The sequence below is a fragment of the Octopus bimaculoides genome, chromosome 2 (genome assembly GCF_001194135.2).
Source record: "Octopus bimaculoides isolate UCB-OBI-ISO-001 chromosome 2, ASM119413v2, whole genome shotgun sequence".
In the NCBI taxonomy this organism is placed as follows: domain Eukaryota; kingdom Metazoa; phylum Mollusca; class Cephalopoda; order Octopoda; family Octopodidae; genus Octopus; species Octopus bimaculoides.
In genome coordinates this window covers 131418551-131429815 of record NC_068982.1, presented here as the reverse complement: position 1 = coordinate 131429815, position 11265 = coordinate 131418551, and the positions used below count along the sequence as shown (strand labels likewise).

General features: G+C 34.9%; 1 protein-coding gene across 1 annotated transcript in view; it reads left to right on the top strand.

Annotated features, from left to right (window-relative positions):
* The window catches only part of LOC106867961 (probable G-protein coupled receptor 158), a 244957-nt gene that overhangs the window by 224250 nt on the left and 9442 nt on the right, over positions 1 to 11265 (top strand). The window contains exons 6-7 of the mRNA XM_014913042.2: positions 692 to 930; positions 6285 to 6423. Coding sequence (XP_014768528.1) covers positions 692 to 930; positions 6285 to 6423 — 378 coding nt within the window. The remainder of the gene's footprint in view (positions 1 to 691; positions 931 to 6284; positions 6424 to 11265) is intronic.

Here is an 11265-nt window from a genome sequence, read left to right as displayed (position 1 = left end):
TATATATATATATCATCGTCATCATTGGCATGGGTTGGGTAGTTTGATAGGAACTGGCCAGGCAGGAGCCTGTGCCATGCCTCTGTGTCTGTTTTGGCATGGTTTTTGTGTGTATGCATGTGTGTATATGTACGCACATGCACACACACACACACACATACACACATACACACACACACACACACACACACACACACAAACATATATGAATATATATGCTGGCCAGTGATTTACATAATTGCTATTGGTTATCTATTGTTATATCAGCAGTTCTGTCAATAACTCAGAGACACCATCACCATGAAAACAACACTGAAATCGGTGTTAACATATTGTGTGAAGTTTTCTTAATAGTTCCATGTAATTCTATGATTAAAAAAAAACACAAATGTAATTCTGGGTATACTCTTGTATAATGTGGTAATGTTTTATTTTTCCTATAATTCCATGTAATTTCATGTGATATAAAACATAGAATTGTGGTTATAATTCTGTATAATGTAGTGATGTTTTCTCAAAAGACTTATGTAATTTTATGATAAAAAATCAAATGGAATTCTAGTTATACTCTTGTAGAATATGGTATGATTTTTTCTTGTCTCTATAGTTCCATTGTAATTTCATATGATATAAAAACACATGTTATATCAAAATATCTCTCTTAAATTATTCATGCTTTTGTTCATTTCAGACTATTGGCAGATTTTCAATCTCGCAAAGCACACCGTGTCCATGTGCAAGACAAAGACTTGTTGAAATATCTCTTGCTCATGGTGATTGTCGTGCTTGGTTATATGGCTGCTTGGACAGCGGTCAATCTGGATCATGTCAATGACAATGTCCCACTAGTTACTTCTGGAGTGACAGTCCCTGCTGGCCTCAAATATTTTGTCTGCAGAGCACATTGGTGGGATTATGTCATTGAAATACGTGAGTAAAACAATTTAGTAAAGAGAAACAATGCTGTTGTTTGTATATTGCTTATATTTTATTCTTGCTTAATATAAGTTGTACTGCTGCTGGTCTGGTCAATAGAGAGCTAGCTAGCAAATTTAAAGGCCAGTGGTGTGGATCCTTTCACCTATTCTGAGTTTTATCCATGGCTAAAATATATAACCTTCAGTGACCCAGTCATACTAACTCTAAGAAGTTACCATATATTAGCTTATTTACTATGCATCAAACTTATTTTGGTGCAAAACCCATTATGAATTTTCAAAAGTCACACAACCCACAGCTGTATTTTACAGACAATTGCCACCAGCCTAATCTTAACTATAACTGGAACAAAAATTGTTTTAGAGAGAGGATTCAGTTATATAATAACAATGATAAAAATAATAATAATAACAATAATCTTTTCTACTCTAGGCACAAGGCCCAAAATTTTTGGGGAAGGGGCCAGTCAATTAGATCGATTTTCAGTATGTAATTGGTACTTAATTTATCGACCCCGAATAGATGAAAGGCAGAGTCAACCTTGGCAGAATTTGAACTCAGAACGTAGTGGCAGACGAAATACCACTAAGAATTTTGCCCAATGTGCTAATGACTCTGCCAGCTCGCCACCTTAGCTTTAATAATAATAATAATAATAATAATAATAATAATAATAATAATAACAACAACAACAACAACAACAACAACAACAACAACAACAACAACAACAACAACAATTCTTTCTATTAATAATAATAATTCTTTCTATTAATAATAATAATAAAAAAGAAACAAAAAATAAACCTGTAACAGCACAAATTGATGCAGTACACTAATAGGTGGAGTCTACACAATGTTGCACACACCTCAGAAACATAAAGGTAGACCAGGTGGTGCAGTAGAGATGTGGATTAAAATACCAAAATTGTAATAATATTAATAATACTCCTTTCTACTATAGGTACAAGGCCTGAAATTTGTGGGGTGAGGACTAGTCGATTTCACTGGTACTTATTTCATATAGCCCTATTAAATAAGAGTCTTTAGAATGACAGTGGAGATAGAAATTGTTCAAATAAATGTATGCAGTCCTTAAGAAGACCAGTGCTTTACAGAAAGCTTGCCCTGTTTCAGCTGTAAAATCTTTCAATTTCAAACATGAGCTGAAGTTTTAAAAAAAGCCATTCAGCTTAATGTGTATATACAAAGTGAAGGGGAAATAGATCATTTCTGTTAGTATGTGGAATCATGTACTTCTTTTTCACTGGTTAAAATAACAAAAGTTTCTCCTAGCTATATTGATTTTACTAACTGGAACCAACGTTAAACACACCTTTAGTTGACCTCCAACTCTAAGTGCATGCTAATAATATATATCTTATTGAATATTTTAAAATTAAAACCAATAATAATTTTTTTTTTAATAAAATTGAGCAAAGGACCAGACTAAACACTGCTGCATATGAACTGCAGACCATATGCTTGACACCCCTGCCCTCAGGAATTATGATATCCTGGAGTGTCATATACAGTATATAGGGTGTCACAAGATTTATTATTATGCAATATTCAGGGTTTGTGGACTGGCAGAACCATTAGAGTGCTAGAGAATATACCTAGCAGTATTGGATTCAGCTCTTTAAATTCTGAATTCAAATACCACTCAGGTCATCTTTGCCTTTCATCCTTCCTGAAGCACCAGTCAAGTACTGGAGTTGATATAATTCCCTAACTTCCTTGGTGAAGAAAAGCAGGGAAGATAATCAACAACATTGTATATCACTGGTGCTAATTTATCAAACTTGTGAGGATTGAAAAGCAAAGATGACAATGGCAATATCTGAATTCAAAGCAGTTAGGTACTAAATCAGAAACAGTAAAAATTGGAAGATAATTTATTGTCTCAGTGTTCTTGTTATCATTGTTGCTGCTGTTATTGTCATCATCATCGTTGTCATTGTCGTTGTTGTCATCATTGTAGTTGTTTAGCTCCAAACCAGCTCTGATCAAGAAGATCAATAATCAAAGTGTTCCCTGATCCAGACATCCCATCTTTTTAAAGGTACCTAGGACTACATTATTTAATGCCCTACCTTTTCTTAAGCTAATAACATGTAATTTAAGGACTATTTGGTTGTTATTTCTAGTAAATTGAATGATTTCATAGGGGCTTCATTATTGTCTTGTAAACACAATGTTAGTTATAAACAATCCCTTATAAAACTGGCAAAACGCCCAAACCAGACATGAAATGAGGGCTTATTTCAAAAGGTAATAGACCAAGGTCTGATATGAAAAGTTGGTTCCATTTCAAACTGCTCATCAAATATTTCAGTAATCAATTCAAACTGCTCATAATTTGTGCATGAGTTACAAGTATATACATGTACATATAGTATACATGACTGGCAAACTCATTTACTATGCTTCGCTGGGGAAACATTTATAGAATCAATTTGCTCCTGACTGATCTGAAAATGGCAAATGAAGAGACACAAATTTGCAACATATGGATCTATGCAAATGGTTATACAAATGTGACACTCAGAGTAATGGTAGAGTGAAATGTTACCTTTAATTAATAAATGAACATCTCAGTGCTGCAGCAAGCATTGTGTAGATTCTATATTTTGTACTTATGATGCAGCCCAATGCATAAACATGAATAAATAATGTGATGGATGATGTAATATAAGTAATGTAACCTAAAACAGTCAACAATATTTGCTAAATCACTTGCTGAGCAGATTAGTAGTGTAGATGCATGCTGGACCTGTAACCTAGTGATCCATAGATCTAAAACTACATGCTTTGAAGAAATTAATACAGTTTTTCTGTATTTATACACCGCAACTGAATTGTCCTCAAATATTGATTTCAAATTTTATCCCAAGGCCAGCAATTTTGGGGAAGTGGGTAAATCAGTTGCCTCAACCCCAGTGCTTAATTGGTACTTATTTTATCAACCCTAAAAGGACGTAAAGGAAAGTCAACCTTAATGGAATTTGGACATTATGATGGATGAAATGTCACTAACCATACTAATGATTCCATCAGCCTGACTGGCACTCGTGTCAGCGGAACATTAAAAGCACATCTGAGCATGATCGTTGCCAGGGCTACGGATTGGCTCCCATACCAGTGGCATGTGAAAAGCACCATTCAAGTGTGATCGTTGCCAGTGTCGCCTTACCGGCACATGTGCCGGTGAAAAACGTGAAAAACAACATTCGAGAAACTTTGCCAGATCAGATTGAACCTGGTGCAGCCTCTGGCTCACCAGTCCCCAGTCAAACTGTCCAACCCATGCCAGCATGGAAAGCAGACATTAAACGACGATGATGATGATTTTAAGTTTTAAGGTAGTAGATTTAATTCATTACCTGGTTTAACACCTGGTTTAACCCATTTCATGACTGAATTTAGCTGAGTTAATCCAGTTAGGAACTGGTAGAATTGTTAGTATGCCATGCAAAATGCTTAGCAGTATTTTGTGTCCTTATCTTCCTAGTTCAAATTCCACTGACATCAACTTTGCATTTCATCCTTTTGGGGTTGATAAAATAAGTAACAGTTGAGCACTGGGGTCAATGTAATTGACTTAACTACTAATAGGGAATGAGTATAAAAACTGCACCTTTCTACCAAGCCATGTCGAGTCAGTATGACAGAGTAGGCTCGTCAAACCTATATAATCTCAAGCTCAAATTTATGGCCCTCATGAGTGTTTGAGTGTAGCTATGGTTTGTGGAGACAACATGCTGATGCCTACATTCTACAGTGGACTGAACATGGGTAATCCAATCCAGTCCAACCTAGTTGCTTGCATTCAGAGCAGGTCTCTAGTTTTAGGTTACTTAACTCGCTTTCTCTAATCAGTCTCAGAAACCATACAAAAAAATTAATCCTTTAGCATTTAAGCTATCCATATCTGGCCCAAATATTCCACTTTTTTTATGTTCAAACTGACCAGATCCAGCCACTCATACCTACCCTACAATGTTGCCATAAAAATAGACAACCACTTCATCAAAATCTCAAAGCTATAAGATAATGCATGGTTAACTCAAAATAATGTAAATAGATAAACATTACATTTGACAGAGTATTTTAAAAATTAATGGGTTAAAGCATCATGTGAGCTGTTCTTCGTACCCTGTCTATCATCATCCTCATCATCACTTCCATCATCCACTTTTCCAAGCTTATATAGGTCAGAGGGAATTTGTTGAAGCAGATTTTTAATGGACAGATTCCCTTCCTGCTACCAGCCCTCACCTGTTTCCAAGCAAGGTAATATTTTCCCATGGCTAGACATGTTTTTGCTGGAAGACTGGAAATGAACAACCTCGCTTGCATGACGATGCTCATTTACAATCATCGCATAATGTCAAGGCAAAGCTACACATGAACACTCACACACACACACACACACACACACACACACACAAAAACACACGTGTGTGTGTGATGTATGTAGATAGATAGATAGATAGATAGATAGATAGATAGATAGATAGATAGATAGATAATACATACATACATACATACATACATACATACATGACAGATGTCTTTCAGTTTTCTTCAACTAATATCATTGATAAGGCTTTGACCAACCCAGGGCTATAGCAGAAGACATTTACCCAAAGTGCTATGCAATAAGACTAAATCTACTTGTAATACCATAATTCTCTAGTCATAATTCAACATTGTTAGACAGTTATTAATATTGGTCATATCTATTGGCCTTATATTATCTAGTTATAAGGCGGAAAACTGGTAGAATTGCTAGCATGCTGGGCGAAATGCTTATTGGTATTTTATCAGTCTTCACATTCTGAGTTCAAATTCTGCCATGGTGGACTTTGTCTTTCATCCTTTCAGGGTTCATAAATTAAGTACCAGTTGAGAACTGGGGTTGATGTAATCAACTATCCCCCTACCCAAAATTTCAGGTCTTCTGCCTATAGTAGAAATGATTGTATCACCCTGATAGATAAGACAAAGCCACAAAACTGTGTTTACTTCAATTTGTTTCACTAAAGTTACCACTAGTAATGAATAACTGAGTGGTTGACAGCCAAAAGAAGCATTCAACTACAAAACTAAATGTGTCAACAAAAGCTACCTAACCATATTAACATGTGAATATGATACAAAACAAAAGCTAAGCAAAAAAAAAAAAAAGATTAATTGATTAAATCCATTACCACATATAATTAAACTCATTAGCAGAAATGTTTGCTATTTATTACAAACATTCTTGTGATTTTTCTGTAACATCCTGTTAAATTAAATAACTAATGGGTTTTTTTAATTTCCAATTTTCTTTGTTTTTTCAGTTGAAGTTTTATTCCTAATTTTTGGGATTTACTTATGCTACTGTGTTCGTTCAGCTCCATCAGATTACGGAGAGGGTCGTTACATTACAATAGCGATCTGCAATGAAACCCTCATCTCTACAGTCCTCTATTTTGCAAGGTGAGTGAGTTTACCTAATAGAAATTGTGACGATTTATTAAAAGAGAATTAATTAAAATTTGGATGTTTTTATGTGGAAAAATTAGCCTGTTTTACTTCCATTAAAATGAGTCACCCTTGGTTCTATGATACAAACCAACATCATAAAGCAAAGTAAGTCCTTGAAAGCCAAGACATTTAAACTCTTGACACTGTTTCAGTTCTTGTTTCAAACCATTATATCTGCTCTATTATTTTACTAACATCCTTGGAAAAGGCTTTTATGTTACATTTCCTCATTTCTCCCTTTTAATGAAATACAAGATATTTGTACCTAGATAAAAAGGTTTAGAAATACACTAACAGTAGAGTGGTAAAAGTATTAAATTTACTGTCAATAAATTTATATTTCCTATAACCATTTCAGTTAGTTTTACTTCAAATCACTGTTCACTGAGCTGTGAGGAATGGGGTTGTAGCTTGTTTTGATCTTAGTTTCAGTTTTTTCAGTTTTTTTTTAACAACCCAATTGTGGCCACCCTTGGTTCTATGATACAAACTGTTTTAAAGTAGTTTAAATAAAAATTTCCAATCGAAATTTCTTAATTTGTTCCAGCAGATCAATTTAATAATGACAAAGCTATTTTATTAAACACTTCATCATTTAAAAAATTAATTGAAACTGCCAGTACCATATGACTGGCCCTTGTGCTGGTGGCACGTAAAAGCACCCACTACACTCTTGGAGTGGTTGGTGTTAGGAAGGGCATCCAGCTGTAGAAACTCTGCCAGATCAGCTTGGAGCCTGCTGCAGCCTTCTGGCTTGCCAGTCCTCAGTCAAATCGTCCAACCCATGCTAGCATGGAAAGCGGACGTTAAACGACGATGATAATGATGATGATGATGATGAAAAATAGTGTATTTATAGAGTACAGTTCTCCATCAATAGTGCTACACTCCTGCTCTACGTCTTGAAATTTGTGATGGTCATGTCTATTTCAGAAAGTTGTAATTTCAGTACATTCATGAAATTTGTTACAGTGTAGCTATAATCTAAGATTTATTTAAATATTTATCTAAAGCAGTATAATTAGCATTTTTTTTTTAAGTCTCACAGGAAATTTTGGTAAATTTTTCCAAAGAAATTGAATAATTATAGTTCTTTGAATGTCAGGCTGTTCTTGTCTAGAATGATTTGGAGCTCTGACAGTTTGCATTCCAGTGTGAATATTTGATCCTTCCTGCAAGTTAGAATTTGATGACAGACACTTAAGAGGTTACCATATGTATATAGAGGTATAGAGTTCCCATCAGAATTCTCAAAGAGCAGAAGGGCTGTAGTTCTTAAAGGCATTAATATTATACAATTTTGGCATGAAAAGTTTTCTGTAATATTTTCAGTATATTGATAAAGCCTAGGTTTGTTTGAGACCAACATTGCTCAGGAAAGTAATTTCCTGATTAACTTCATGGTTAGGATTCTTTAACATCAAATTCTGCCAGTATGCTGTTTACAAATTGTTGACAACATCTGGGTGTGGTTAGAGAGGATAAATTCACTAGTATATCAACCTGATCAGAGTAACAGCTCTTCTGGGAATTTTATATGAAATATATTAGAATTCTATCAAAGGGGAGATTTTACTGACATATTTGTGTTGCTTTTGCTAATGTGTGACCACATGAGAAACAGAGAGAAGAGAAAGAAAGTGAAAAAGAGAGACACAGAGAGACAGGAGTTGATTTAATTTCTTAAAATGTTCAAATGAATAAATCAACCATTCAAATGCACATTAGGTTAATAGATGTACGGTGCCTTATTCAGATTCCTATGACATTTATTCATAATATATTTAACAAATCTTTTAAAAGACAAATGAAAGTGAAGATGACAAAGTCACTATATGATATATAACCATATGAAGCATCATTAGATTGTATCATACCATCAATACAGACTTGTGTCCAGGTTCAAGATATTTAACCTCCAAATGACCAAGTCTGATCTTATAAGCAGAGACTACAGGGTAGACAAGCTGAGGTCTAGTTGAAAGGACATTGCTCATGATCTTTACAAGCCCTCCAATGCCAGTGAGCTTGATGCCATTGATGCACCATTTAAACTACTGCAGCTCAACACCAGCTGGAAAGAAGGCATGAGCAGGGAGAAGACTCCAAATGGCCAATATTCTGGGGAGAAAGACTGGGAATAGTGGTCAGTGCAGGGTCAAAAGGTTTGGATACAGTATGAGGGACGAGAAGTGGAAAGACAAGTGAGTCAGAGATGCCTGTATGGTGGAGGTACAAGACTAGCCTACTCTGAGGAATGGAGACTGTTATAGAAACAATAGCAGAGCTAGAGAGAGGAGACACTGTGATTGTGGCCAGAAGCTGGAGCTAATCCATTAGTGACTGAATATCAACATTTGAGTAGCTCAAGATAGCAACCTGGCAGAATTGTTAGTATGCCAGGCAAAATGCTTTGTAGCATTTTGTCCATCTTTATGTTCAGAGTTCAAATTCTGCCAAGGTCAATTTTGCCTTTCAGTGTCAATAAAATAAGTACTAGTTGAGTCTTGGAGTCAATGTAATCGACTTGCCCAGACTCACCTGAAATAGCCGGCCTTGTAAAAAGGTCCTTAAATAAAAAAAATGGCTGAGAACCAATGATATATTGTATATAATGTATATAACAAAGTTGGTTGACAATACCCATCCTTCTCATAGCTATATCCATTAGAATTATTTGCTATTTTCTCCATCCTGTCACTATTTATAGAGGTCCACAATGGAGTGCTACTCCTACATGCAATCTTCCGTGGTATCTCTTCAACACAAAAATAATTGCTATTACAAATGTTAGATAAAAGTAAAAAGTAAAATAATCCAACAATTTTTGAAAAATAGTAATTATAGAAACAAAGGTAAAGTAATATAAGAAAATGGTTAAGTCATCATGGAGTATAGTTCCACATTGATAGTGCCACACTCCTGCATATGTCTTTGTGCCTGGTGTGACGGTCATGTCTATTTTTGAAAGTTGTTTCAATATATTAATGAAATCTGTTTCCCTGTAACTTTAATTCAAGATTTATCTGAAATATATATCTGAAGTAGTGAATTTAGTATTTTTTTAAATAACTTTTTTTTTCCTTTTTTGTTTGTTTCTTTTAATGTCAGACTGTTCTGCTCTAGAGACCTGATGCATGTGTGAAAAGAATGATGTTTGGAGCTTCTTAGAGCATAGTGTGCAAGGAATCCAAAAATATTTGAAAATTTAATTATTATTGTATATCATTTGAATTCCAGCAGGAAATTTAATAAGTGCAGAAGACTGAATGGTTTCTGACATTATACAAAAATTCTTTTCATCATCCTCATTGCTTTTACATCTGCTTTTTCCATGTTAGCATGGAGTGGATGAGAATTCTTAAGGAAGTATTTATTTTAGGAACAGATGCCCCTTCTGATAGCAGTGTTTCCTCCTCCTCAGATAAAGTATTTTATTCCACTGGATTTTGCACACCAAACTGCCAAGTTGCAGTACATATTGTCTACTTGAAACATAAATGTCACAGCTGCTATGAAAGCTATGTAGACATAAACATACACATACGCACACACACACACACACATGCTGACATACATAATATGTATATACATATATGTATATGTGTGCACATGCTTGTGATTATGTACATATCTCTGTGTGTGTGTGTGTGTGTGCGTGTATGTTTTGCAGGCTTCTGTATAGTTTCTGTCAACAAAATTCCACCCACAATTCATTGGTCAACCAAACCTACAGTAGATAATCCTTGTCCAAGGTGCCATGATATAGAGTGAAACCAAAAGCTATTTCATTTATATTTTATCATTTACTTGTTACAGTCATTACACTGCAGCTATGCTGAGACACTGCCTTGAAGAACTTTTAGCTGAATGAATCGACTGCAGGACTTATTTTTTTAAAGCCTGATACTTTTGTTATCTCTTTTGCATGTGTGTGTGTGTGTGTGCGTGTGTGTGTGTGTGTGTGTGTGTGTTTGTGTGTTGATAATAAGGAGAATGACGAATATGAACATTCAAACTTTGTTTATTTCCAGTTAGTTCATTCATAATAATTGTCCAACACGTGTTTCAATTGCACTAACTGCATACTATTGCATATCTATATGCAGCAATTTATGCATTATTAGTATGATCTCTTTAGGGTGTATAAGTATGATATTGCTCACAGAGGTATTTTTCTCCACTACTAGTTTGAATTAGGCTTAGCAGAGGATAATTCCTCTTCGGGACAATGTCATACTTATATACACTGAAGAGATTGTACTAATAATGCATAAATCGCTACATATAAATATGCAACAATATACAGTTAATGCAGTCGAAACACGTGTAAGACAATTATTATGAATAAACCAACTGTAAATAAACATAAAGTTTGAATGTTCAAATTCTTCATTCTCCTTATTATCAATATTGTACTTTACACTCTAAATAGTCACAAAATAAACTGTAACATCAGATGGGAGCTAAAGGAAGTTTACCAAAAAATGCACATCTGACGGAACCAGCTCTGGCATTTTACTCAGAGAAATTTGGTATCTGCCTGGATATTATATGTCTCTCCTCTTACTATATATATATATATATATATATATATATATGTATGTATGTATATATTATCATCATCGTCATCATCATCATCATCATCATCGTTTAGCATCCACTTTCCATGCTAGTATGGGTTGGTTGATTTGACTGAGGACTGGTGAACCGGATGGCTGCAGCAGGCTCCAATCTGATCTGGCAGAGTTTCTACAGCTGGATGCCCTTCCTAACGCCAACCACTCCGAGAAT